This window comes from Bactrocera dorsalis, unplaced genomic scaffold (genome assembly GCF_023373825.1).
Source record: "Bactrocera dorsalis isolate Fly_Bdor unplaced genomic scaffold, ASM2337382v1 BdCtg024, whole genome shotgun sequence".
NCBI lineage: Eukaryota > Metazoa > Arthropoda > Insecta > Diptera > Tephritidae > Bactrocera > Bactrocera dorsalis.
In genome coordinates, this window is record NW_026038075.1 from 120,321 (window position 1) to 148,117 (window position 27,797).

The window sequence follows — 27,797 nt, forward strand, 5'->3', positions numbered from 1 at the left end:
AGGAATACATGGAACCGACTATTTCTTTTCTGTAAGGAGTCGTACACTCTGCTTTACTTAGATTCTTAGACTCAAATACCCACCCATAGCGGAGGAGCTAAAGTTACCCTGCGAATCTAAAGCAAATCTTGCCCAATATACTTCCGGATCCTTTAGTTGAGTGCAGTTGAACTCTAACTTAACCAAAATCAACCAATATACCAAATCTATGAGTTGCGTATAACTCTAACCAGTCTATGATCTAACACCCTTTTCCCTATGTCCGACCCCGTTGAAACAGCAGGGTTCGTGGGAAATCTGCTAAACAATTTTGATGGCAATTAACTTGCGTCTTGCCATCCAAACAATGTCTTCATAACCAGTACAACAACAACAGTGATATAAAAACGAACCTTATTTTTTCAATTGTTTTCATGCTATAATTATGATAAATTGCAGTCAAACAGCACATTATATTATATTAAACAAAAGAAGTACATATACATATATAAATTTATATTTTGTTGTATTGAATTATCCTCGCCTTCTGAGATTACGATTTCTTACTCGATTATTGCGTCTATTTCGATTTGCCGAAACACGATTACGATTTGTGTTTCCATTGCGTCTTCTGTTCTTATTGCGGGTATTATTTGTTCCATTTCGTCTACGCCTGCGGCTGCTGTTAGCGGTTTTTCGTCCATTCTTATTTTTAGTGCGCCTTATGTGGCGGACAACGGTAAACTTCAAATTAGATATGCGTACCCTCTTTCGGCTACCAGTTGGTGTGTTTAAGGAACTAGTAGTAGGAGATGTTAAGTTACTAGTTGATGTTGAGGTGTTTTGAGCGTTCGAGTATTTAACGAAGCATACGCCAACAATTAGAAGGCAAAATGAAACTAGATAAAACCTCATTTTGATAACGACTACATGAATATCGTCGAATCTTCGTCTTTATATAACCATAAAATTTTTTACTTATTTTCAAGAAACTATTTACGGGTTTGGCGCTGATGAAACAGTTGCTTTAAAAAAATGTTTACATTGCCAATATTTGAAAAATATGCGAATACTTTCGAACATACACGGAAATGATCAAACATTGCGAATTTCTGTGATAAATATTTGCAAAGTAAGTATGCGTAAAATATTCGAGGAAAGCTTAATACGTAATGTCGTCACAATATTCCACCGAAGAGCCATGTTCTTTACTGAGATGAAGGTTTTTGCTGTTGTTGTAACGGGTACCTAATGAAACGTGCTGTTTCGACGAGCTCGGACCAAAGGGGTGTCAGATGAGGGGGATGGGTCAGGTATGCAAAGAGATGGGCAGTGTCATGCGGAGACTCATTGCAGGCAGGACATATATGGAATATGTCGGTGTCTATTCTGGATAAATAGGTGTTTAACCTGCAACAGTATCCAGACCGAAGCTGCGCAAAGGTCACTCTCGTTTCTCGCGGCAACTCGAGCTCTTCGTCTGCAGGCAGGACATATAGGGGATATGTCGGTGTCTATTCTGGATAAATAGGTGTTTAACCTGCAACAGTATCCAGACCGAAGCTGCGCAAAGGTCACTCTCGTTTCTCGCGGCAACTCGAGCTCTTCGTCTGCAAAGGGTGGTGGTTCGACTCCAAGTACGCCATTCACTGAAAGGGAGGTGCTGATGGCTGCACGGTGAATGGCGGTCAATGCTTGTTGGAAGTTAGTTGCTTCCGAAGTCTGGTCGTCGTATTGTTTGATGTCGTCGACATGGTTGAGGCGGTTCCACTCCTAGGAGTAGAGACGACCGCTCAGAAATTTTATGGTCCAACTCTTTAGTACTGGAGGAAGCGTAGTTTTTTCGATGTCCTCCAGTAGCGTTGTGTGACTCACTGTGTCAAAGGCTTTTGACAAGTCCAACCCTACGAGGATCGTTTTCTCACAGGGTGGTTTCTAGTTAAGGCCGCGAACTATCTGGGCGTTTATGACGCTAAGTACTGTGTGCTTTACGGGTTTGCCAGGTTTCAGTAGAGGGAATACTCTTTTGATTTTCCACACATCGGGTATTTGAAGAGTGGTCATCAACAGGTTGAGGGCCTCGGTGAGGTAGCTTACTTCCGTCGAGCCTAGATGCTTTAACATCAGCATGTAGATTTTATCAGGGCCAATGGATTTGGGCGATTTCGTCTTATTGATGACACTCTGAACTTTCTCTCATCGGTGAAAGTAAGTGATGCGCAGTCTTTTTCGGAGTTCCGCAATTCTTTCAGCCGGGATGAAGGGAGAGGTAGCCGCTGCGGCCGCTAGTTGGACTCAATGCCAGCATGATTCAGGAGGATACGGAGGAACCCTGTTGCAAGGCGTGGCTCCAGTGGACACGACTAAAAGACAAGTTATCAGACAATTGCGCAAATACCAGAAGAGTCCGCGGCACTTACTTTCAAATCGTTAAAATCTATCCGGCAAGGCGACTTATACATGTTGAAGTCAAAGCACCTATGTTCGACGGAAGTAAAATATCTCAACAAGGTTATCTTATCGTCCGATTATACCCTTTACCTAATATTGAAGACATTTGAGGCTTTGTTACTCACTCGCTATTTGAGATTAGCAGACCATCAACATGGCTTCAGAAAAGAGCACAGCTCGTGGCATTAACCAAAAATAATCAAATGAGGGAGGATCCGTTTACTTTGAACTTGTCAAAAACTTTTGATACAGTCAACCACACAATGCTGAGGGTGTCCTCTACATGCTACTGTTTAATTTCAGTTTCTTGAAATTCCTCCATCCACCGAAGTGAATTGATAACGCTGATGATATTGACGTCATAATGGAATACATGGAACCGACTATCTCACTAACGTTACTCGTTTCTTTTATGCACGGAATCGTACATTCTGATCTACTTGGATCCTTAGATTCAAACATCCACGCATAGAAGTAAAGCGAGATTTGTCTAGCGAATCTATAGTAAATTATGCCCAATATCCTCCCGGACCTCGATATACCAAATCTATGTTTTATAACCGACCTCCAACCAGACCCTGATCTAACACCCTTTTCCCTATGTCCGACCCCGTTAATTCCATGACACAATTACGATGGCAATTAACTTGTGCCTTGCCACCCAAACAATGACTGCATAACCGTTACAACAACAACAGCGATATAAAAACAAACCTTAAATTTTCAGTTGTTTTCAAGCTATAATTATGATAAATTGCAGTCAAACAGCACATTATATTATATTAAACAAAAGAAGTATATATGTATATATAAATTTATTTTTTGTTGTATTGTATTATCCCTGCCTTTTGAGATTACGATTTCTTACTCGATTACTGCGTCTATTTCGATGTGCCAAAACACTATTACGATTTGTGTTTCCATTGCGTCTTCTGTCCTTATTGTGGGTATTATTTTGTCCCAGTTCGTCTACGGCTGCTGTTAACGGTTTTACGTCCTTTCTTATTTTTAGTGCTCCTTATATGGCGGACAACGGAGAACTTCAAATTAGATATGGAGACCCTCTTTCGGCTACCAGTTTGCCTCACAGGTGTGGTTACGGTTGTATTAGTAGGAGTTGTTGAGTTACTGGCTGATGTGGTTGTGTTTTGAGCGTTCGAGTAATTAACGACACATACGCCAACAATTAGAAGGCAAAATGAAACTAGATAAAACCTCATTTTGATAACGACTGCAAGAATACCATCGAATCTTCGCCTTTATATAACCATAAAATTGTTTACTTATTTTCAAGAAGTGTTTTACGGGTTTAGCGCTGATGAAACAGTTGTTTTAAAAATATGTTTCCATTCCAATATTTGAAAAGTGTGCACATACTTTTGAACATATACGGAAATGATCAAACATTGCGAATTTCGAATTCTTTTATAAATATTTGCAAAGTAAGTACGTGTGTGTAAAATATTCGAATAAAACTCAATACGCAAAATACTCAAAATATTCCACCGAAGAACCGTCTTCTTTACTGATATCATTTTTCCACTTGCTTCAAAGTGCACAGCACCACCAAAGCTTTTAACGGAGGGTCCGTCTACTTTGAACTAGTCAAAAACCTTTAATACATTTAACCACGCAACGCTAAGGGTGTCTTCTACAGGATTCTGTTTTTAATATCTTGAAATTTCCCCAACCACCGATGACGCTGATGATATTGACGTCGGATAAAGAAATAAATGAAACCTACTAACGTTACTCGTTTCTTTTCTGCAAGGAGTCGTACACTCTGCTCTACTCAATAACACCCACACATGGCAGAGGAGCTAGAGTTACCTAGCGAATCTAGAGCAAATCTTGCTCAATATCCTTCTGGATCCTTTAGCTGAGTGCAGTTGAACTCTAACTTAACCAAAATCGGCCACGATATACCAAATCCACGTTATGCATGTAATGAGCTGCGAATAACTCTAACCAGACTCTGATCGAACTTTTTCCCTATGTCCGACCCCTTTGAAAATCCGCTAAACAATTTTGATGAGAATTAACTTGCGCCTTGCCACCCAAACAATGTCTACATAACCGGTACAACAACAACAGTGATATAAAAAAGAACCTTTTCAATTGTTTTCATGCTATAATTATGATAAATTGAAGTCAAACATAACCATTGTAACTACTATTATTAATATTAAGAATATTGTATATAAATATATATTTACATATGTATATAAATTTATAATTATTTATATTAAATTATCCCCGCCTTTTGAGATTACGATTTCTTACTCGATTACTGCGTCTATTTCGATTTGCCGAAACACGATTACGGTTTGTGTTTCCATTGCGTCTTTTGTTCTTATTGCGGGTATTATTTGTTCCATTTCGTCTACGCCTATTTGTGCGGCTGCTGCTAGCGGTTTTTCGTCCATTCTTATTTTTAGTGCGCCTGATGTGGCGGACAACGGTAAACTTCAAATTAGATATGCGTACCCTCTTTCGGCTACCAGTTGGTGTGGTTAAGGAACTAGTAGTAGGAGATGTTAAGTTACTAGTTGATGTTGAGGTGTTTTGAGCGTTCGAGTATTTAACGAAGCATACGCCAACAATTAGAAGGCAAAATGAAACTAGATAAAACCTCATTTTGATAACGACTACATGAATATCGTCGAATCTTCGTCTTTATATAACCATACAATTGTTTATTTATTTTCAAGAAATGTTTTACGGGTTTTGCTCTGAGGAAACAGTTGCTTAAAAAAATGTTTACATAGCCAATATTTGAAAAGTATGCAAATACTTTCGAACATACGAAAATGATCAAACATTGCGAATTTGTTTTATAAATACGAGTATTAGCAAAGTAAGTATGTGTAAAATATTCGAGCAAAACTTAAAACGCAAAGCCGTCAAAATATTCCATTGAGGAGCCGTCTTCTTTACTGGGGTGACGATCAAGATAATCTTCCGTTCCAAATTCAGCTAGTTTTTCCACTTGCTTCCAATTCGAGATACCCGAATCATTGCGACCATCAGTCTATTTTAGTTTTTCAATGCATAGAAAATAATGTTTAATTTTAATATCCCGAAATATAAAATATGGTTTTAATAAGTCTTACCCAGTTAATATCAATATTACTGTCGTTGATAAGAGTGTACAATTTCTCAAATTGCTTTCGGTTTTGCACAACTTTACCAGCCTTATTACGCCATCCGTGACGCTTCCAAATATTCATCCAAAACGCTACGGCATTTAGAAGAAACTCAGATTTCGTGTGCAAGCATAGTTTGGGTATACCAACCCGTATAGCAATTTCAATAGCTTCGATAGCCGCTTCAATGTCACCAACATTTCGTGTCATTCGACCAGTTGCTGCTTCAGACACATTGCTAAAAAATTAGTGAATATATAACTAATATTACAATTCTATTATTTTTAACTTTACAGAGGATGACCTTCTCGAAAATATATACCATAACCCGCCATACAGTTCCAATTACCAATATTTTCACTATGCCCACCAATATATACATTTACATAACCGTCGTCGCTCGCATCAAAAGTGTAATGTCCGATTTTAAGGGGCTTCGTGTTAGCAGTTAGACCCAATTTCATTACTTTTGAATCTGCTTTACGAATCCTTGTGTTAACATCTTGGCCTTCTTCCAATTGGCGTAGCACTGTTAACTTAAGAAACCATTTGTTTAAAATAAATAGCACGAGTATATGAATATACATAAGTATCTTACCAATTCCTTATCTCCATCATTATCATTAAACAACAAACTTTCAGACAATGGTTCTTCTTTTATATTTTGTGTAATTGGAAATCCTGCCGAAACAGGATTTTCCTGCTTAACAGTATTTGCTAAAGTATTTTGCAAAACGCAAAGCTGCTGAAATTCTTTTCCACAGGACTTCTTTTCCAATTCACTACGCAAATTATTTGCTTCATGTTGGATTAAAAAATCAGTAGCTTCAGAGAGTGATGGAAATTTTTTGAAAATTGCGCCACTAAATTTTTTTACTTGCTGTTCACATTCTGCCCAGGTAGTGTATATACCCTCTTTTCGTCCTTTGGCTACTGCGTAAAAGGGCATTGTTATGAAAATTTTAAATCACGCGCCAAGTTTTGCTTTATTTGTTAAGTGAAAGTGAAATTTTGGCATTCTGAATATGAACGTCAAAAATTTACCCAGCTCAAGAGCTTTTGACAACTAAAAATGTATGTATGTATGTATATACAGATACGTATTAAAAGAAGAGAAGCGTAATAAATAATGAAAGTAGCAATATCTGATTCAAATATTAATTGTAAAAAATGCATGAGGGATGGAGATAGGAAAATATTCTATTTATGCAAATAATTAGCGAACTTAATATATACATATAGCTTTCTTAAAATATATGAAACTAATTTTGTAAAATGATCCATATAAAAACAACCCTGCACCTACAATACCTACAAGCAGCTGATGCTTTAGTTTAAAATTTAGCTTCAAGAAATCAAAACAATTGCTGCAATTGAAACAAAAGAAGTTTTTTAATGTTAGATGCAATTTTTAGTTAAAACTTTTCAAAATTCAGGAAAAGGCATTTTTATGTCTTTTTACGCTGTGGCCCGTGGCCACAATGTAGGGATATATGACAGCTGGTATATTTTGAATATTATGTTTTAAAAATTAATACAGAAGTTGTGTATTTACTCTATCAGGGCGAAGTGTGAGGAGCAGGTAAGAGGCTTTAAAGGTGCCAAGTATAAAAAATTCAAGTCGAAATCTGAAGCCGAAGATTTTGTTAAAAATTTGAACGGGTTGGTTTCGGAAAACATAACAAGTCCTACGCCGAAAGAATTTTGGCCTGATGATGAAACTTTTGAGTTAAATTCACTGGAAGATTCAGAACTGGTGACTTTTAAATGTCAATTAAAATGATAATATGAACTAAATTAATTTAAAAAATTTACTTAGCTTGCTGCTGCTAGTGTTGTGGAATCTAGTAATAAAAGAAAGAGAGATGTGCCTGATGAACTTGGGACAAAAAAGAAAAAATATCCTGAGCATGTTTCGAACTTTTGGAAACCAGTTGGTAAAATGATATTTAAGGAACATTCCTTTGAAATTGATTCCGAGGGATACATAATTGTCTACACTGATGGCTCATGTATAAACAATGGTAGCTCTGATGCTTGTGCAGGTTTTGGAGTATATTTCGGAGAAAATCACCCATTGTAAATATTTGATCGTTTATTTTTCATTACATATCTTATTTATATATAAATATTATTTTAATTTTGTTTTAGAAATGCCTCGAAGCCAGTCACCGGTCGTGTTACTAACAATGTAGGCGAAATTCAAGCGGCTATTCACGCTATTAATACAGCAAAATCATTTGGTATCGAAAAACTCTGCGTTAGTACGGATTCTCAGTTTCTTATTAATTCAATTACAATTTGGATCGAAGGCTGGAAACAAAAAAATTGGCGAAAACAAAATGGGGAACCGGTAAAAAATTCTATAGATTTTAAGGAACTAGATAAATTACTGGCTGACAACAGTATTCAGGTGAAATGGGTGAGGAAAACTTAATAATAAGAATATACATGTGTTTGTTAAATTTCTTTATTGTTTTTTAGAACTATGTAAAAGGACATGATCGTATTGTTGGAAATGAAATGGCGGATAAATTGGCCAGGGAAGGATCTGACACGTACAAACGTATGAATAACCGAAAGGAGTAGTTCTTAGTATATTAGTAAACTAATTAAAAATTTGGTTGAAGAATAATGATAAAATTTCATGTTCTAAATGATTGCATAGAAAACATCTTTGACTATGGAATTTTTTTTATATGACAATGTTTCAAATATTCCGTGATAAATAATGTCTTTAAATTAAGATGGGGATTAAAAAATAAATCTTCTAATAATTGTTTTATTCATTTTACCACGGATTAAGAAATATTCTATCGAAAAATTATCGATAACTTTCTGACTAACATAAAATCTACCAGCTGATTAGTTCCAATTTTAAGTCTGTTTTGCCGGTATATAAAAATTGTGGTTTTTGTTGAATTTTAAAAATATAAATATACATATTAAATATAAAGATATGATACCTGCTGCGATATACACTTTCTCATTACTGCTTCTGTTGCCTAAAGGTCTGCGTTGCAGTCAATCGCCGACCAAACCTATTGTGGGTTTGCAATTAAGCGATACTGGAATGCATCGGTAATATGGATGATCACATTTATATTTTACTTTTCATTCATTATTTATGATTATAGCGATCTTATATACACTGTTCAGTTTACTAATGCGTTATATGACAAAAGCTGTAATTACGTTCTTGAGCAGCTCCTTCCTGCTGGTGTCTACATTAGTGTTGATCAAATTGGTGATTTAAAACGATTAAAGAAGGTAAATATTAAATTGAAATAAAGTCCGTATTAATATTATTTTCAACATATTTGTATTCAATAGTTAAATGGCATTTTTCCGGAATTCGTTGATATTGAAGCGCCAACAGAGAAATCTAAATCTTTTACTATCATGTTAAACGGTGTGCCACAATCAACGGATGCCATTAAATTGCCCATACATTATCGCTACCATGCTCCGAGTAAAAAACAAAAGTACGAAAATGCAAGTATTTATTTTTTATTTCTTATCTTAAAAGTAGTACTATTTTTTAGTAAATTCGCCACTGTTGAGATTCCCATTCCGAAATTGTATATAAAGTGCAAAACGCTTGAAGACAACTCTATTGAAGAATTTTTGGAGACCGCATCTAAATATAATTATTGCCTAAATGAACGTAGCATAAGTTTTGAAACCAAAATTAACGAAAATAATAGTAATTCATCTCCAAAATCAAATCTTGCTGTATACGACAATTGTGACTGGTATTTAGTTGACGTTCATTTCCAACTCAAAACGGATTTACGAGCTGACATACCTATAGGAAATGAAAAGGCTTTTCCTCCTATTTTATATGCTACAATAATTATAAGTTGGATTATATCGTTATATACAGTTTTTCGCACACATGCTATACCTCGACGCATTAACTATAAATTAGAAGAACAACGAGTTTTGCAAAACAAAATGAAGTAACAATGATATTGCATTTTACATTTCAGTACAGCATTCTGAAAACATTTTCCAAAGCTTTTCAAGTACATATTTTTAATAATAAGTTTATCTACAAGTTAAAGATAAATAACAGTAATAAAAAATAAACCATTATATATTAATTAAAAAAAATATTTTTCTAAATCATGTCTCCGTCCAATATATAGTTGTTATTGTTGCTGTTTTAACGGTTATCTAATCCCCGTTAGGATGGTAAGGGTGATTTGCGTTGTCGTCGACGTCATCTAACGGGAGGCCCAGCTGTTTCTACGGGGTCGGACCAAAGGGAGGAGGGTGTTGGAAGAGTGGGGTTTGTAGGGCATGAAAAGAGGTGGTCAGTATCATGCGGAGACTCGTTGCATGCAGGACATACATTGAGTATGTCAGGGTTTATTCTGGATAACTAGGAGTTTAACCTGCTACAATAACCAGAACGAAGTTGTGCTAGGAGCACTCGTGTTTCTCGCGGCAACTCGAGCTCTTCGTCTGCGATGGGTGGGGGTTTGACTCCAAGAACGCCATTCACAGGAAGGGAGTCGGTGAAGGTGTTGATGACTCCACTGTGAATGGCGGTCAGTACCTGTCGAAAGTCAGTTGCGTCCGAAGTCCGGTCGGCGTACTGTACGACGTCGTTGACGTAGTCGAGGAAAGACCTCTTGATGCTCCTAGGTGGCGGTTCATTATGCTCCTTTACTGGAAGCATAAGCGTCTCACTATGAAGGTGTTCGATGGGAGACATCAAAAGGCATCCAGTCGGAATTTTGACGCCCTCGACTGCAATATTAAGTTAAAAGTCTATACTCCTTCGTCCAGTTTGTAAAAATGGCCGCTGTGGATTTGGTGGGGAAAAATGTGAGGTTCCGTGCAGTGAGGAAACGAGAAAGATCGGAGAGGTAGTTGTTTACTTTCGAACACATGCCATCGACTCCATTGCCCGACATCATATCGTGCAATCATCTGCGTACGAGGTTATTGAAACCCCCTCTGGTGGTTGCGGGAGTTTCGAGATGTAGAAGTTAAACAGTAGCAGGGAGAGGACACCACCCTGCGGAACCTCCTGTTTAATTCTTCTCAGTTTAGATGTTTCACCTCGAAATAGTACGGATGGTTGACGACCGTTTAGGTAGTTCCTCCGGGTCCGGGTTTGACTCAATGCCAGAACGAGTCCGGAGGATACGAAGCAACCCTGCTGCAAGGCATGCTCCAATGACTACAACCACAAATTAGTACTCACCGATCCAAACGGGGTTAGATCGCCGAAAAAACAGCGTAGAACCGGCTGTCGTGGGAATATATAGTTCGAATATGGCTCTTGATGTCGGGACAAGACTTTGCTTCACAATTTTCTAATTCACTATTCCAAAGGGAGGACCTGTTATATAAATGTATTCTATTTTGTATTATTTCTTTTCTTCGCAAATTCCAAGAAATACGAAGTTATCGCGCTGTTTTTAAATCTATGTCGATACCCTCAGCACACTCTTTAAATGCGTGCTTTTATAAAAGCATGTACCTGAGAGGTTTACTTTCGCGATCGACTTTTATTGCCCCAACATTAGCTAAAAATATGAACAATATATTTATTTCGGCTGCACTGAAGCAATACGCACAAGAAGCGAAAAATAAGTACTTCTAGAGCTTACAATGGTCAGTGTAGATGGCGATAAGTAGCCGGAGTTGGGTTCTTTGAAGGTTGATTCTATTTTTCAACCTTGTAAGGTTATAACTACCCATTAGGAACTTGGCATAACGCATGCCTAGGAGTTGTTACCAATGCTTCTCCCTACCCACTGTTTCATCATTGCGGAGTAGTAACTCCACACACCGACTTACAGCAAAGACCTCTGCTTGGAATATGCTCGGAAAACTACCCATAGGTATGGAGAGTTTTGTGCGTGGTCCTGCGACCCCTGCGCCAATTCCCTTCGACATTTTCGAGCCGTTGGTGTACCAGATGATTGTACTGTCCCTAAGTAGTAGCTCGAGAGCGGAATCGGCTTTACTGCTGAGGGTAACCTTAAACTTCCAGGCAAAGTTAATCTTTTTAGTAATGCTATCTCTAGGGGGAAGAGCCAGTGGTATTTCGCCACTTAGATTTTTCATTCGAAGGGCTTACCTTACCGGTCGAGTCAGTGCATTACAATTCTCACGACAGCCGGTTCTACACACCGGAATTGACCTGGATTTTATCCGGCCAAGGGCTGTTGTTTCGGCGATCTAACCCCGTTTGGATCGGTGAGTGTTAATCTAAGTCATTGTAAGCTTCGATGTTTAAATTCCTACCTATGTCTGCGGTGCTTTCGAAATCTAAGCCACCGCTCCATTTATGTTAATTGGTCGCACGATCATGGTGTACAAACATCTGACAATACTTGGCTTGTAGCCCCAGGATCTACCAACAAGCGGATTGTGCACCATAACTGCCTTCGTAGCTTTGACCATGGTTAGATCCACATGCTGCTTCCATTTCAGAGTTGAATCCAGCATGAGGCCAAGATATTTGATTAGTTTATTAGTCATTTCTCTCTCTCTGGCCCCGAGTGTTAGGTTCCTGAGCCCTGGCAGAAACCTGGGTCTCGGAAATAGGACAACGGTCACGCAGGAGTGTCGTATCTCTCTTCCCCGCACTGGTCGTATAAGTTGCGTCACATCTTTTAGTGGTTAGTACTGTGTCAGTCTTGACCTTAACCAAAGTCCTGTTGCTGCCTCTGGTATTGAGGAAACGTTTTCATAGAAGTTTCTAAAATTTATCTGCTTTGCAGAAACAAACTCCTTATTGTTCGCAGTTTGGTTGCTTCTGTACTGCTCTCAGTTCTCAGTACGCTTGACTTTGTTGAAGAGCTTACGTACCTTTGATCTGAGTACTGGTAATCTACTTGACCTCCAAGGGCAGTTGTATCCTTTGGTAATTGCCTTTAAGGAGCAGCTGCAAAGATACGCGTTTGTGTTGTGTGATGTGATGGTCTGGTTCAGAGCAGACAGCCTATTCTCCAGTTCCAGAGCCGTTACACCTCTTCCTAGCTTCCCCTTCCCTTTTAAAATTTAGCTCTATCGCGATATCTGGCAAAATGTATATTTTTGGGAATACGTTTTGGGGGGATTTAATATTAATATTATTGGAATAGGTCAGTTTGTATGGCAATTGTGAACATCACATAGTGGTGTGATATTGACGGAACTGACAAGCAGCTGCTTGGAGAGGAAATTACGTAAAGTTTATTGCCGATACTAAACACTGAGGAACTAGTTTGCGTATATACAGAAGGACGGACAGAAGAACAGGCAGAGTGTCATGACTGAATCGACTCAGCTCGTTACGCTAATAATTTATAGAGGGTTGTTGTTGTTTTTGTAGCGGCAGAAAAAACTCCTGAAGTAATTTCTGGGCATGCTGCCGTGTTGACAGTCCTGGCCGGATAAAAATCCGGGTCCGTTGTGGTTACTTAGACCCGACTGTCGCGGGGATGCAATTGTTTATATAGGGTCTCCGATGTTAGACCATCGATGTCGATTTCTTCCTATCGAGCATTTTTAACGTTTTATATGTAGATGCAACCAGTTCGATGTCTGTGAGAGTTTATGTTGTAGATTTCACCTAGATTCTAGACCAAACTTTGTATGGATACTTGTTTCTTGTTCTTTAGAGATATTAATTACCATACATAGATATTTACATAATGTATTTATTATATTTTTCTTATATGCTATCAGTTCTTAATAATGTTGTTTTAAAGTTATCGAATTCTAATTTACTCGGATTTAGTAATCGTAGCCTCTGTATCTTCCCCTATCCTTTCAATTGTCTGTGACTTTGTGTTTGTGGGCAAATTCATTGGATCATTCCATGATTGTATTGTCGCTTGACCAAATATGATGAATAAAGCGTTACACACTAAATAAACGCCAGCGGTTATATAGAAAACGATCCGCCACTCGCTTGGTTCCTCCTGTGACAGGAAATTTTAAAGAAAATATTATTAAAAGAAAGAAAAAGAACACTCCAAAAGTTCCTATCTATACTAACCTCATTTACTACGACAGCGCCAACAACTAATGGCGCAAATAATGACAACAAATTGCCAAAACCATTCGAAATTGACATCATTGGTCCAGCGAAATTCGGCGAAAGATCCATGTGATTTACTAAATATCCACAAAACGCAGCCGCATTGAAACCCACACCGATCGTAAGCAACGTTATAGCCGCTACACTCTCTTCACTCGTCATATAACTCATACCAATTAAGCAAGCCATCGGTATCCATTGACCAATGGTGTTGAATAACTTTCTCCCAACTGTGGTACTCAGTATATTTCTATTGATCAGCATATCAGATATCGGGCTAACAATCAAGCATAACAGCCACATTACGAAGTATGGCAAAGCCGATAAAAGCGCATTCGAAGCGACATTTAACTTCAGTACCGAATCCATATAGGTTGGTATTTCGGTGAGGAGTGTGTAAAAACCCCAAGTGAAACCCGTTTGAGCTGCGATAAGACCATAAAATGGAGCTGATGTGAATAAGGACTTCCACGGTACGGGCAAAGACTAGAGAAATAAAAAAATAAGAGATAGATGTTCAAAATTATAATAAAATAAATATATACGAGGATAAGATTAGTTTAGTTTAAAAATGTATATTTGTGTTTTAAATAACGATATTTTGATTCATCGTAGTCTTCTTTGTCCTCAATACACTGCGCTCATCGATAATTCAATTAGTTTAACTCGTCTGTATAAAACGTTATATGGAGGTTCTGACTGATAAGTGACATTTTCAAGTTTACAATCTAGAGAATATGATGGGATTTCACAGCTTCAATTAGTAGTTTGCCAATACGTTCCTTTGTGCTATATAGTACGTTTTCGTTTTGGACGTAGGCGTCATCAAAAACCGTTGTTTGTTCAGGTTGAAAATCTGTAAACCAATTTTGATGGTCACTGTTGAAGGAGAAATATCGCTAAATACAGCATCCCAGCGCGCTTTGATTTCACTACACTATTTCCAAACCTTCCAAAACCAATATCGAACTCCCCACTGGTATTGCTTATTTTTCACTGCGGGGACACTATCACTTTTAAGACACGGAAGATCCGTTTTGATTGAAATTGTGGTGGTAGTCATCTACGAAAATGCACTAACCGGTAGCTAATCTTAGTCCTTCATTATTTTTATACTTTTACAACATGTTGTTACAGAGTATACTTGTTTTGTTCTCCTAACGGTTGTTCGTATCACTCAAAACTAATCGGGGTACTGATCAGGTTGACGAGACGAGATGAAACCAAAGTCTTGATCAAACTTGGTATACGAGTTCCTTAACATAATAAAAATATAGCCGCTAAACCACTAAAGCTACCGCAACAAAATTTTCGCAGTACAAATAAATAAATAAAAGTGGTCTCCAGTACCTAAAGTTGACTTTTGACTGGAAATATCGATCAATGAATGGATTATATAATTGAAATTCAGGGAGAAATCTTTCCGGGCAATGGTTACTCTGTGTAGCAAAATCAGGCTGAGTCGGGTTAATACTTCCCTGAGCCCCCATGTATCTAATACATGTAAAAATTTTCGAACAACCAGCTGATTTTACTCCATATTATTGGTGATTGTATGTAAGGCACCTTAAGGGATCGTCTCAGTCTATTTTTGTTGCATTATCGGATAATATACACAGTAATACAAATTTTCTCAAATTTTGAAATCGAAATTCAACTTATTACCGTCGCTACAGCGTTTCCTGTAGAAAGGGAACACAGTGGGGAACGCAGCGACTCCAATCTTCAAACGCGTTTTTCTCAGAATGATTTTTTTCAAAACGGTGTTTACTCTCAAAGCAAGAGTTTTGAGAATCTAGTTCCAATTTGGAGAGAATATTTTTAGCGTTGTTCGCTATCGCGCTATGGAGATTTTATTTTTTTTAATCTTCCTATTTTTTCTCTACGAAAAACTGTGGAAAAAAAGGCCAAATTTGATACTTTTTGTCCAAACCGCCGCCATTTTGTCAAATTACAAAAAACAAAGAAAGCTTCCATCGCGCGGTAGCAACTTTCCGACAGATTAATAATCTTTTTGAAATTTCTGTTTTAGATCAAAATTTCGGCCTCAATCGTGGACATCGTACACGACCTTTTTGTACGTGTCATTTCAACAAATTAATTAAACTGTTATATACCCAAAAATAAACATAAAAAAAATTATTTTGTATTCGTCATGAATGTGTATAACTATTTATAAAAGGAAAACCCGGATCAATCAGTTAATTTCAACAATAAAAACAAAATTCGCGAAAATCAGTGGTTTTTCAGACCGTCACACTGAGACGATCCCTTAATGAAACCCAGGCAAATTTTTTTATGTATTTAATACTACCCTAATTCCCATTATTTGTAGTATGATTTTCGTTTTTCTAACAAACCTTATGCCGAATATGTCCGTCAGTGTATGAGAAATGTAGTACATAGTGTAAAATTTCTTGGATTTTGATCTTCTCGTTGACGTTTTACAACTTAAAGTATTTTCCTGGCTTTGATTCTTGCAAGTTGAATATAAAATGTTCGGTTGGACCCGAACTTAGTCCTTCCTTACTTGTTCAATTTTAATTTTTATATTGGAGAAGAAACCAACATGCATAATACTCAATAAGTAGTCTTTCAAAATATATCTTACATTAAGCCCACCTCTCAAAAAAGTCAAGCACACTTTAGAAATCAAACAAACTCTCTAACTTACCTTACTTTCCGAACCGCTGCCTGTAAGATGCTCAATATATTCACGCTCCTGTTTAGATATCACCTTTGAGTCCTTTGGCGAATCCGCACCAAAAACTAGAAACAAAATCGACCAAGCCAACGCCACAGCACCGGAAATGTAAAAAATACCCGGCCAACCCATGCTGGAGTCGAAAATGAAACCGCTTGTAGCCAAAATAATCACAGTGCCAAATTGTGCACCCGAATAAACCGAAGTGGCCAAAAAGCTACGCTCCGTACGTGGCGCCCATTTGGCCAATAACGTATGTACCGATGGATAAAGAACGCCTTGTGTCAGTCCAATTAACACACGTAGAAAGCATATTACTTGCCAACTGCCGCCAGATGCTGCCCAAGGGTGCAACATTGTTATAATCGAAGCCAGCACAGTGGCAATGCCAAGTACTAGTTTGCCACCGAAACGTTTGGCGAGTAGGCCTGCAGGTACTTGCGCCACCACATAACCCCAAAAGAAGCTGCTCAGTATTAACGATTTTGTCGAGGAATCCCAGTCATAGTATTCATCGCCTGTGGTTCGAGGCTTCGTCATTGGAACAATGGCAGCGGAGATATTAACACGCAGAAAGTAGCCGAACGCCATGCCGAAGAACATCAGTAACGCCTGTACATGGCGTACGCCGAACGCATTTGCTGCAAGCAAAAAATTTTTTTTTTTAAGTTTTAAGTGATAAATTTAAGAAATAACATAAAATATCGATTTGCTAACAATCTTTCTTTCGGCGAAGTTTTAAATTTCCCTTTAAGCGCACAAAGCCGCTTTTTAATAGCAACGGTGTGCGCTCCGTGACAAGGATATAAACCATTGTCCTCGCGGTAAATGAAATTCAATGACACTCGGTTGTTTGTTCGCAAGTTCGTTTGTGTATATATGTATGTTTGTTGGATGTGTAAAAGCACAATAATTTCTATTTATTAACGATCCCAGCTGAGCTCGATCCTGCTGCCGTCTGTGATCTGACGTTGATCAAATTCATTTTCAGTTTTTATTGATGTCACAAGGTTTCTACTTTCAGTTTTATTAAGAATTAATCGTACATATATTAGAGATAATGTGCGTTAATTAATATGTTTATGTGCTAAATAGTTTTTTTTCAATTTCATGGAATTGAAAATACTAAAGATTACATTCCGCAGGGTACAGACTACACCTATGTATGTATATAGCAACAGTTGTTTCAACTTAAGTGAGGCACTATTTGAGTTCTACTTGAAGTTAGTATGCAAATTATGACAATAATAATTAAATTAACATTTTTTACCACTTGATCCCTGTCAGATTACGTTTACTCTTCCACCCCGTCATCATTTTTGCCTTCAGTAATACACAAAAATTTATATTTCAAAGAACATCTCATGAGGCTAATGTAGGTTTTAACTTCTTAAAAATGATGAATAGGCCTTCTCTAGGAAAACTTGTGAAACAAACCGAAGAGGTGTAGCATCGTCCCCCAGAATGATAGACGATGTTTGATTACCAAACAATATAGCATTACTTCTCGATAAGTACTTAGCCTCAGCGTCATTATCGCAAAAAAGAATTTGCTTCCCTTTCTGTATTATGATTACAGTCAAAATCCGGTTCCCGTTTACTGATTGACTGATTGGGGAAGCGGATCTTAGAAAAATGGAGAATAAATAATATCGGTAAAGTAGTAGTTTTTGAAAGAAGAATTGCGCTGTGAAGCCAAGGATGGATTAGATGCTATATATGCGCTCACTCTTCCCTCTTAACGGGATCAAAGCCTTAAATCCCTTTTCAAAAAAGTAGCTGGAAACTAAAAATTTAGTTATGAACAGTTCACCACACTGTTAGTTTGAGTTGAAGCCGTTCTCAATTCACGGCCACTCACGACCTTCTCGCAAGATTCCTCTAGCTTGCAACTCTAGGTGCAGCGAAAACGGCTACAATAGAGTACAACTAGCCAAAAGACCGTCATCTAATTTTTAAAGTCCTCCGATTGAAAGTGCGCGAGGTAGCGAAGTGAGTTTGTAAGCATTTCAAAAGGCTGCCTAACATGAAGTTCTAATCAGTTAGGGTATATCGGTTACCTGGAGAAGGGCTTAACGGTCAAAGGACTACATATTTTGCCGAGTTATTGAGATGAATCAACGCCGAATCACAAAAAAATTACCAACTTTTGATACGAAAAAATGCTTTTCCACTATAACTAAACACCAGGTCACACCTCCGCTATCGATGCGGTCAAAATGGCTGAATTAGTCTAGGAGTACTGCGAGGCTGTTGTTTCCTTTCCATTCGAGCGTTTTTTACGTGATGGGTCCCAAACACTGCGCACAACCCCGGGGGGTGGGGGAGCGGTTGGTTGTTTTCTCAACCAGAGGATACTTGGTCTAAGGATCAAAGTCGCGAGCTGCTGTGCCATATGTAAATAAATCGTCTTAGCTTGGTATCTACTTTAGAAGCAACGTCTAACGTATTTTTGAGACGGATTAGAGAATCGGGGTACATCAAAGAATAAAGTGTGTTGAACTGAAATAAATCCTTGTTGGGCATTTTGCCAAATTTCCGCTTTGTTTTATTGTCTAAGGTCGTCTCTTAGTACTTCAGTCATTCGAAAGCGGGTTAAGCTTTGTAGTATATATCATATCATAACTTTCATCTATCAACTCGGACCCGGACACCATTTAAACTGCGCAAACTGATTCGATAGAATTTGTTTTCCTTGATTGGTACAACTTTTTTTATGTTCAAGCTTTTAAGTCGTTGAAAATCTTGCCGAATTGTTTTGCGGAGTCATGAACACAACTAGTTGAGTCTCACATAACACTCACTGAAGGTTGTAAAGTCATTGAAAACCTGCCTAGGACAAATCGTCAACCTACCTCTGTTAATCACAATAATGTCGAAAAAATTAAAGAAACAGTGCTTTAAAATCGTTGTGTCAAAATCAGGGAGATATCAGAGGGTTTTAATATTATTTATAGATCAACTCAATACATTTTGGTTAATTTTTCGAGGACATTCATCGTGCTCATGATTACTGATGACACCAGGTGAATGTGATGAAGAAACAGTCCAGCAATCTAGCGAATGGCGCTCCGAAACCACATAATTTGTTGAAGACAAAGAAAGCCTGTCCAGATTGTAGACTTCTTTTGGCTGAGGAACTTGTTTTAGAGGCGAAGGTTAAATACTTGAATTTTTTTTTGTCAGTCCGGATAAATTTTCTACTTGTATGTATACGTATATCAAGGTACGCATTACACTTTAATGGAGCCTCCTCTTAGAAACCATATGTATTTTTCATCCTATGTGGTATTTGAGTACATGAAGAACACCACGCGCATACTGTTGTATATTGTTTTTATTAAAATCCGTCTGAATCTAAACTTCCAAAGTAGAGCTCGAAACATATGTAGTTCAAGTTAACTGCTAAACTTCCCATTAAACTCTAATGGATCAGCGGAGTTTTCAACCACTGTACATATATCTATGTTCATATACTTTAGGAATATATGTATGTACTGGGACAATAAAAGATTAATTGTTAAATTATCACTAATTGACTCATAGACTTGCTACATATGTATGTGTTTTTATATGCTTGCATCATGTTGCTACAGAGTATAAAATTTTGTTCACCTGACGGTTGTACGTAACACTTAAAATTAAGGGAGTTAGATAGAATGATATATTGTATATTAGGTAGTCGAAAAAGTCTTTTCGTATTTTGTCAATAGATGTCGTTGCAGTCGTATATCTCCAGTGCTACCAACCAAATTGCTTCATATAATACCATGATACGGGGAAGTAATAAAGAAATTCGTTATATTTCGAAATTTTTGTATAAAAAAGGGAAGAAAGCCACGCAAGCCACCAAGGAAATCGTTGAAAAAGTCGATAAAATTATGGAAAAGATTGACCAGCATCATCACATAAGCAGTCATGACATCGCTAAGGAACTTAACATTCATTATCGAACAGTTTTGAGCAATTTAAAAAAGGCTGGCTACACAAAGAAGTTCCATGTTTGGGTACCACAAGAATTGACTGTGAAAAATTTAATGAACGGAATTAACATCTTGATTCTTTTCTGAAACGAAATGAAATTGAACCATTTCTGAAGCGAATGGTAACAGTAGATGAAAAGTGGATCAAATACGATAATAATGTGCGAAAAAGATCATGGTCCAAGCATGGTGAAGCTCAACAAAGCCAGGGTTGACGCCTCGAAAGGTTATGCTGAGTGTTTGGTGGGATTGGAAAGGAATCATCCACTATGAGCCCGTGCGATTAAATCTAGCTGTCAACTGATGAGATTGAAGCAAGCAATCGAAAAAAAAACGGCCAGAACTGATCAACAGAAAGTGCTTTGTCTTCCAACAGGACAACGCTAAACCACACACGTCTTTGTTGACTCGGCAAAATCTGGGAGAACTTGGGTGGGAAATTTTGATGCATCCACCATATAGCCCTGACCTTGTACCATCGGACTACCAATTGTTTCGGTCAATGCAAAACTCCCTTAGTGGAGTAAAGTTGGCTTCAAGAGAAGCCTGTAAAAATTACTGTCGCAGTTTTTTGCCTAGAAACCAGAAAAGTTTTACGCTGATGGAATAATGTCTCTAGCGGAAAAATGGTAAAAAGTGGTCGACCTAAATGGTACATATTTGGTTCATTAAAGTTCATTATAAATATAAAAAAATAACTGAAGATGAAGAAAATACGAAAAGACTTTTTCGACTTTCCAAAATATATATAAAATTGCTTAGGTTCCGATCTCCGGCTTGGCGTTTTACTCTTTAAGGTTTTTCCCTGGGTTTGACTCTTGCAAGTTGCAAGAGTACAAAAAGTTCGGTTGCATCCGAACATAGTCCTTCCTTACTTGCTATATATAATATGAATCTACATATATGTCCATAAGTTTGTTATGTTTGTTTAACTGCACGCTTATACTATCTTTTAGTGCAGTATTTTATAGCTGCGATTGCAGATTACCGAAGTAACATGTCCTTAATTATGTCTCAATTGATAACAGCGATTATTTCATTGGTGACTGTAAACTCGAAACTGCAATAATTCATTTTTTATTAAATACTATCAAGGTCAATGACATTGAGGCATCACTCATCTGTGGCTTCAGCTCAGCAGACACGCTAGGTGTTTGTAAGTTTTATAACTTTACTCGTCGCAGACTCATTGCACATTTCCTCATTTCTATATGGGTTTATATAGTATTACGTCAATTAACAAATCTGTGTGTGTGAACGTACACGTGTCGCTACTTACCAAAGGCAATTCATAGACTATATTGCGGGACTTGAAATTATTCTTTAACGCCTTCATATAATTGCTACAGTTTTGATTAAATTCTTTGTCTGGAGACAGCGTATGCTCATGTCATCAACCACATAGTTTAGTTCCTTGAATAAAAGTAATAAAACCCAGATAACGTGGACCTTTTGGAGGTGGAGTTGTGGTCGGTAATGAGGAAAGGCTTTTAATAATTTTAATTATTCATGAAAATGAGTTAGTTGAGTTGAGAAAGTTTGAATTTCTGGCCCTCGAAAATCAGTTAAGGAGCAAGGATTATTAGATATAATTAGATTTTTGGAATTTTTGAAAGAGAGACTCCGCATTTAGCACCTACTAACTTTTATGTTATCCATTTTAAAGTCAGTAAATGGAATTATGCGTGGAGTAGACGAGTTACTAGTTCTATTTTGCTCATTTTCAAACCCTATAAAGAAGGCATTTATTCAACTAGTTAAAGGCGCTCATATTACAATGCTCCCATGTTTTTGCCTGGCAAATTATCGTCATAACTTTACGGTAATTTTACGGTTCTGACGTTTTGATTAAAAGAGTTTCACTTTCTTTAGTTTAAAGCAATTTTAGTTTATGCGAATGGGGTGCGATTATTCTTCGATTTTTCTTATCTTCATTATTGCTACAAAACTCTAATCGCTCATGAGATATATAAACCCATTAGAGTGCTCACTTAAAAAAACTGCCTGACCTACCTCATTGAGACACTCTAATCAAAATTATTAAAGACCTGATAATCGTTTTATTCACTCCATTATCAATATCATTAATTTAGATATCTCACTAGACGTAGAGATATATTTTAGATGTTAGAGTCAGTATGTAATATGTAAGGCACTGCCCTACCCTACCCTTTATGAGGTGAAATGTAAAGTATTGCACAAACCACAAAAGCTATGTCTATTAAGCTATGTGAATAAGAATTAGTAGGAACAAGTTTTTAATATTTCATGCTGTCTAATTCACAGCACTTTTGATATTGTTCCAAAACCGGTAATTACGTACTAGGACTCGAACACTTCCAATATGACGGTGTTTGAATGTCATGAGCTAATTTTTGTTATACAACATATATCTCAAAAACAACAAAGATATCGAAATAATCAGTTTTTAAAAGTGCAATCGGTCCATATCTTCCACTGGATTTTGAATTCGGTTATCATTGAGCGGTAGCGATTCTCATTCACAGTAACGTGTCGGTCTGGATCATCACGGCGATCTAACCCCGTTTGGATCAGTGAGTATTAATCTATTAATCACAGAAGTACGGCCCAATGAAGCCACCGGTCCATAAACCGCACCAAAGCGTAATTTTGTCGGGATGCAATGGTGAGTCATGGACTACATGTGGATTGTTACCTGACCAATAACGCATATTTTGCTTATTGACGAAACTATTCAGTCAGAAAAGAGCCTCATTGCTAAAGATGCTTATTTTTTGATGAAAATCAGAGTTTTCGAGTTGTTGCTCAACCCAATTCACGAATATACGGCGATTCTGGTGGTCAAGCGGCTTAAGTTCTTGCGTCAATTTCATCGTAGAAAGATGTAGGCCAAGATCTTTTCACAAAATTCGCCACAGCGACGTCGCAGAGATGCCCAACGCTTGAGAACGACGTGTGAGAGACTGATTTGGGTCCTCTCAATTGATGCTCTAGTGGCAGCAATACTCTCGACAATACGGGCATTTCTTTGTCTCACTGTCTCGGGAACATTTTGTACTGAGCTTCTGGATTCGAATGTTGATCTAACGGAACGATTATGACGACCATAATTGGACGTAACGATATTAAAGTTGGGGCCAATGACTCCGCATTTCGGTAGTAGATTTTTATAATTTCAACTCGTTGTTGGATCGTACATCTTTCCATGATGAAATGGCAAACATAATTAAAGACAAAAAAGCGGGAAAAATAGGATCTCGTTTACTGTACCTCGTACTTTTGTAGCACCCCTATTGTAGCACCCTTATATGTATCTACTTATATGCACGTATCTTTCTCTAGATCTCATATAACGAATTTATTGATTAACCTTTCTCTAAAAAATACCACATATACGGTATTTTTCGGTTATACTACCGGATATATTGATAATATTACTTTGATTTGATATCTAAAATAATACATTGTTTTTGTGCCTTTGCTTGGCTATGTTATGAATATATCGGTCAGAGTTTGGCAGATACCGTGAAATATTCTTATATACTTTGCGAAAGTGTATAACGCTAGCCCTCATCTAATGTATCTGAAATATTTAACATTTTGCCAAAACTGTTGGGTAAACAATTTATAGATTTATCGACAAGTCGCGCGTGTGTCAAAATTTTTCAGCGGTCTTACGTGGCGTATGAGTAACCGCCGGTTCAATTAACTCTTCATTAAAAGCCGAACATTACATTGAACAGGGACCGAGCATGCCCAACGCTTGATATGCAGCAAATCGAAATTGAAGTACATATAAATAAAATTATAAATTAAAAGTCAATTACGTTCACCGCTATCTAATGTCTTCAAAACGGCGTAAACATTATAACTGAATTTTTAAATTTTATTATCGCAATCGATAAGGTTGGGAATATTTTCATGAGAATTATCAAAATGCAAATCGGTCATGCTTTTTATTTTATTGTTAAGATTAAAAGTATAACCAGGTAATTCTGATTTTTTTGAAGTTAATAAAGGACATTATCACTATTGTTAAACTTTTGATAAAATATTGTGATATTAAAAAAAAATTAAAAAAATTATAATTTTTGATATCACAGCATTAATATATCGAGTTACTGCATTACCTTTATACAGACATTTTTTTTTATGAACGCACAACAATTAATTTTGATTGGACTCACACTCCCATAGTCAAGGCAATAAGTGGCAATCAAAGTACACGCGCGCGTCTTTACTTGAAACCAAAATTTGTTTATTGAATAAGATAAGAATCTCTAGTTGGCCAATATATTTGCTGTCACATACTTATATGCACCTATGTATGTATATATGTATATAATAAAATAAATTAAAACGCACATGCTTATATAATTAATTTGCATACTTGTAAATGAGTACTTGGGAATAATCGATTAAGAATATAAACATTATACACAATTAATTCTTATTTCTATTATCAACGAACGCGCTAGTCGTCATAGCATCAGTATGTCACGCTTTTTACTACTTCTCTATCTTATTACGATATTAAAATTGCACTTATAATACACTTAAAACTATTTGTTTATTGTCTGGGGTATTCAATTAAATTCAAGCAGTTAATACGGAATTTTTCTATCTCGAAACAAGTTCCATAGTTTTGAAAAACATACAATATATTGTTTTTTCAGAATGTTATTGATCTTTTTTTCTACTGTTTATGACTTGGTCGGCTACTCATTGACACAACTGTTACTTACTTTACTCAATTGAGGAAGACCCAAATCATTCTCTCACACGTCGTTCTCAAGCGTTGGGCATCTCTGTGACGTCGTTGTGGCGAGTTTTGTGTAAACATCCTGGCCTACATCCTTACAAGATCAAACTGACACAAGAACTGAAGCCGTTTGACCACCAGAATCGTCGCATGTTTGTGAAATGAGCTGAGCAACAACTTGAAAATGATGCGGCTCATTTCTGTCTGAATAGCTTCGTCAATAAGCAAAATATGCGTTGCTGGTCATACAGCAATCCACACATACTCCATGAGTCACCATTGCCACCCGAAAAAATTTCGGTTTGGTGTGGTTTATGGGCAGGCGGCGTCATTGGGCCGTACTTCTTCTGTGATAATCAAGAGCGGCAATCGCTACCGCTCAATGATCACCGAATATTTTGGGCCCAAATTGGATGATATGGACTTGGACAATATATAAGTTCCAACAGGACGGCGCCACAAGCCACACACCGAGTGTCACAATCGATTTATTGAAAACAAAGTTTGGTGAACGTGTTATCTCATGAAATGGCCCAGTCAATTGGTCGCCTCGAACGTGCGATTTGACGTCGTTAGACTATTTTCTGTGCGGCTACGTCAAGTCTATGGTCTAGCCACCAACCCACGACGATTGATCAACTTCGGACGAATATCGAACGTGAAATTGCAGCAGTATTATCGGCCGCTTTATGTTTGAAAAACGTCGAAAATTGGGTTCAGCGTCTGGTGGCCATGCAAAAGAAATCGAATTCCAAATACATGTACGAGTATAATGGCATCTAATGTACTTTCACAGGAATAAAGAACTTCATAGATATCTCAAACCGTTTTTGTTTTATTTAAAAAAAAAACGTTTGTAGCGCTTTTATTGACAAGCCCTTTATAAATAAATGACCAAAGTGACGATCTGAGTCGATTTAGACGTCTGTCTGTATGTACACAAACACAGCTTTTGAGATATCGATCTGAAATTTTCCACGTGTTCCTTTATCTCCAGTAGTTGCTCATTTGTCGGAACCGCTGATATCGAAACACTATAGCATATAGCTGTTATAAAAACTGAACAATCGGAATCAAGTGCTTGAGTACAAAACTTTTTCATATGACGAGATATCTTTGGCATGTTTCATTGCTCAAAACAGCGGTGAAATTTCTAAAGAAATTTTTCAAGATCATCATTATAGCATATACATACATGGCTGCTATATAACTGATAGATAAAAATAAAGTTCTTGTAAGGCTTTTCTTTGTAGTTGAAGTTAACGTTTTTTCTTGTTTTCTTTTATTTACCAAAGATTTGTTGCATCTTTCTAATATTTTCAATATTTTTTCCTTCGCCGTAACCAACAAAAAGCTCTCTAAAAGAAAATAACGACTATCTAGTTGAAGAAATTTAATGGCTATCACGCATTTCCATAAAATTCTCTAATGAACACTTTATACACGGTAAATTTAAATTCTCATAAAAACTTGTATTTGCACACTTTTTAATTATTGCTTTGTATATCTACTAAGCATTGAGTATTCATTTTTTTTATTGTAGGAGTATGTATGTATGTTAGTAGTTGTGTAAGTGAAATTCTTACGTTTTTCATTCTCAGCCAGGGATCCCTGCACATTCATGGATTTTTTAAAGCCCATTATCTTCACGTTAGTCTCTTTTATGCGGTTAATACACACACTGTCTATATTTGCCACAATATAATATTTTATTGCTTAATTGTGTTTTATCGCCGTGGCTTTAAATGCTTCAATCTCACGCTAAAACAAACTTCGACGTGACTAAAGTTGAGATCACAGTTACTCAACCGCACTTTATATATAGACTACTATATATTATACTTCGGGAGCAAATTTCAAACTCACCACATCTTTGGAGGGCGTCAATGAGCGACTAAAACCCTAACCGTGCACTTGACTTAATTTATAACGATAACAGGTCTGTAGTTAGATCGGTACATACATGTGTACATGCATTTAGTACTTATACTCGTTTGTTTATCTTAAGCATATCAAAACGTAGTGATTAAGTTATAACTTCGTCATATTTTAAAGGGGATCGTTGCAATCGTAGTACAGCCAGATTGCGTTGACTCTCACAAACCGGATGTGCGTACTCAGCTAAAAAATGATGTATGCATACATAATTGGCACTTCTGCCCTTAGTTAGAGGCCTGCCTCTTCCAAATGGAAGATCAATTTTAGTATAGGTAAGCGTTCAATTTGGTCGGAAGCTTAACTTACTAGGTATGTTCTAAAAATAAGGTGTTTGTCGAATTTCTCGGTTCTAGTTGTACACTGTCTTCAAAATATTTTTTCAACGTCTCTCGACTTCAATCTACAGACATATATGGCGCCCAATTATGTATATTCGCCTGATTTTCAACGTTTTAAAATGTCAACTTGAATGACTGAGAATCCGAAAGATTTTGCGAGCTTTTCTTCTGTTTGAATCACATTATTTCGCGTTCAATTTTGTGATTAAAATAAAATAAAGTCTTATAATAAGGCTGAAAAATGCCAAATGCCAAATGGGAACCACAGTCCATTCATTCCACTGATAAAAATATTGAAGAAAATAAAAGTTTGTCAAAGAACAGATTTTGAATCTCAGGCTGTACGAACCTAGTAGTTCGTAAGTGCTTAACTATGGCCCATTTTCGACAGTTTCAGACATAAACGGCCGATACTGCTACAATTCCACGTTTTCAATATTTGTAGGAAGTTCATCAATCGTTGC

The 27,797-nt window shown here is 37.1% G+C and overlaps 4 protein-coding genes across 8 annotated transcripts; 2 read left to right on the top strand and 2 right to left on the bottom strand.

The window, feature by feature from the left end:
• Positions 1-5,066: 5,066 nt before the first annotated feature.
• LOC105229142 (ribonuclease H1) lies at positions 5,067-6,653 on the bottom strand. The gene is made up of 4 exons (XM_011209238.4): positions 6,175-6,653; positions 5,871-6,112; positions 5,544-5,814; positions 5,067-5,461 (listed from the first exon to the last, which is right to left on the bottom strand). Exons 1-4 carry the CDS (start codon positions 6,523-6,525, stop codon positions 5,318-5,320), a joined length of 1,008 nt encoding a protein of 335 aa, XP_011207540.2. The 5' UTR covers positions 6,526-6,653; the 3' UTR covers positions 5,067-5,317.
• Positions 6,654-6,905: 252 nt separating this feature from the next.
• On the top strand, positions 6,906-8,342 carry LOC105229140 (ribonuclease H1). Of its 2 annotated transcripts, none has more exons than XM_029551490.2 (5): positions 6,906-7,079; positions 7,140-7,158; positions 7,396-7,655; positions 7,728-7,998; positions 8,061-8,342. In XM_029551490.2, exons 1-5 carry the CDS (start codon positions 6,979-6,981, stop codon positions 8,163-8,165), a joined length of 756 nt encoding a protein of 251 aa, XP_029407350.2. In that variant the 5' UTR covers positions 6,906-6,978; the 3' UTR covers positions 8,166-8,342. The 2 variants fall into 2 exon arrangements, with proteins under 2 accessions (XP_029407350.2, XP_011207538.2); XM_011209236.4 differs by having other exon boundaries at positions 6,908-7,079; positions 7,140-7,332.
• Positions 8,343-8,400: 58 nt separating this feature from the next.
• Positions 8,401-9,692, top strand: LOC105229139 (uncharacterized). 2 transcript variants are annotated; one of them, XM_011209235.4, is made up of 4 exons: positions 8,401-8,657; positions 8,714-8,846; positions 8,910-9,061; positions 9,122-9,692. In XM_011209235.4, the coding sequence occupies exons 1-4, from the start codon at positions 8,536-8,538 to the stop codon at positions 9,540-9,542; spliced, it is 828 nt and encodes a 275-aa protein (XP_011207537.2). In that variant the 5' UTR covers positions 8,401-8,535; the 3' UTR covers positions 9,543-9,692. The 2 variants fall into 2 exon arrangements, with proteins under 2 accessions (XP_011207537.2, XP_029407351.2); XM_029551491.2 differs by having other exon boundaries at positions 8,910-9,692.
• A 3,545-nt stretch (positions 9,693-13,237) lies between these two features.
• On the bottom strand, positions 13,238-27,067 carry LOC105229138 (putative inorganic phosphate cotransporter). 3 transcript variants are annotated; one of them, XM_019991379.3, is made up of 4 exons: positions 26,924-27,067; positions 16,301-16,971; positions 13,585-14,112; positions 13,238-13,507 (listed from the first exon to the last, which is right to left on the bottom strand). In XM_019991379.3, the coding sequence occupies exons 2-4, from the start codon at positions 16,931-16,933 to the stop codon at positions 13,310-13,312; spliced, it is 1,359 nt and encodes a 452-aa protein (XP_019846938.2). In that variant the 5' UTR covers positions 16,934-16,971; positions 26,924-27,067; the 3' UTR covers positions 13,238-13,309. The 3 variants fall into 3 exon arrangements, with proteins under 3 accessions (XP_019846938.2, XP_011207536.2, XP_011207535.2); XM_011209234.3 differs by having other exon boundaries at positions 26,644-26,959; XM_011209233.4 differs by lacking the exon at positions 26,924-27,067 and adding an exon at positions 17,048-17,327.
• Positions 27,068-27,797: the final 730 nt, after the last annotated feature.

Coding starts and splice junctions, on each gene's coding strand:
- LOC105229138 (XM_011209233.4), bottom strand. CDS start 17,144: ATGGTTTATATCCTTGTCACGGAGCGCACACCGTTGCTATTAAAAAGC. Junction 14,113..16,300: donor GCAGCGGTTCGGAAAGTAAG/GTAAGTTAGAGA, acceptor TTATTTCTCTAG/TCTTTGCCCGTACCGTGGAA. Junction 13,508..13,584: donor GCGCTGTCGTAGTAAATGAG/GTTAGTATAGAT, acceptor TTCCTGTCACAG/GAGGAACCAAGCGAGTGGCG.
- LOC105229142 (XM_011209238.4), bottom strand. CDS start 6,525: ATGCCCTTTTACGCAGTAGCCAAAGGACGAAAAGAGGGTATATACACT. Junction 6,113..6,174: donor ATGATGGAGATAAGGAATTG/GTAAGATACTTA, acceptor TGGTTTCTTAAG/TTAACAGTGCTACGCCAATT. Junction 5,462..5,543: donor GTAATATTGATATTAACTGG/GTAAGACTTATT, acceptor AAACTAAAATAG/ACTGATGGTCGCAATGATTC.
- LOC105229140 (XM_011209236.4), top strand. CDS start 6,979: ATGCAATTTTTAGTTAAAACTTTTCAAAATTCAGGAAAAGGCATTTTT. Junction 7,080..7,139: donor GTAGGGATATATGACAGCTG/GTATATTTTGAA, acceptor TTACTCTATCAG/GGCGAAGTGTGAGGAGCAGG. Junction 7,656..7,727: donor TTCGGAGAAAATCACCCATT/GTAAATATTTGA, acceptor ATTTTGTTTTAG/AAATGCCTCGAAGCCAGTCA.
- LOC105229139 (XM_029551491.2), top strand. CDS start 8,536: ATGATACCTGCTGCGATATACACTTTCTCATTACTGCTTCTGTTGCCT. Junction 8,658..8,713: donor AGCGATACTGGAATGCATCG/GTAATATGGATG, acceptor TTATGATTATAG/CGATCTTATATACACTGTTC. Junction 8,847..8,909: donor ATTTAAAACGATTAAAGAAG/GTAAATATTAAA, acceptor TGTATTCAATAG/TTAAATGGCATTTTTCCGGA.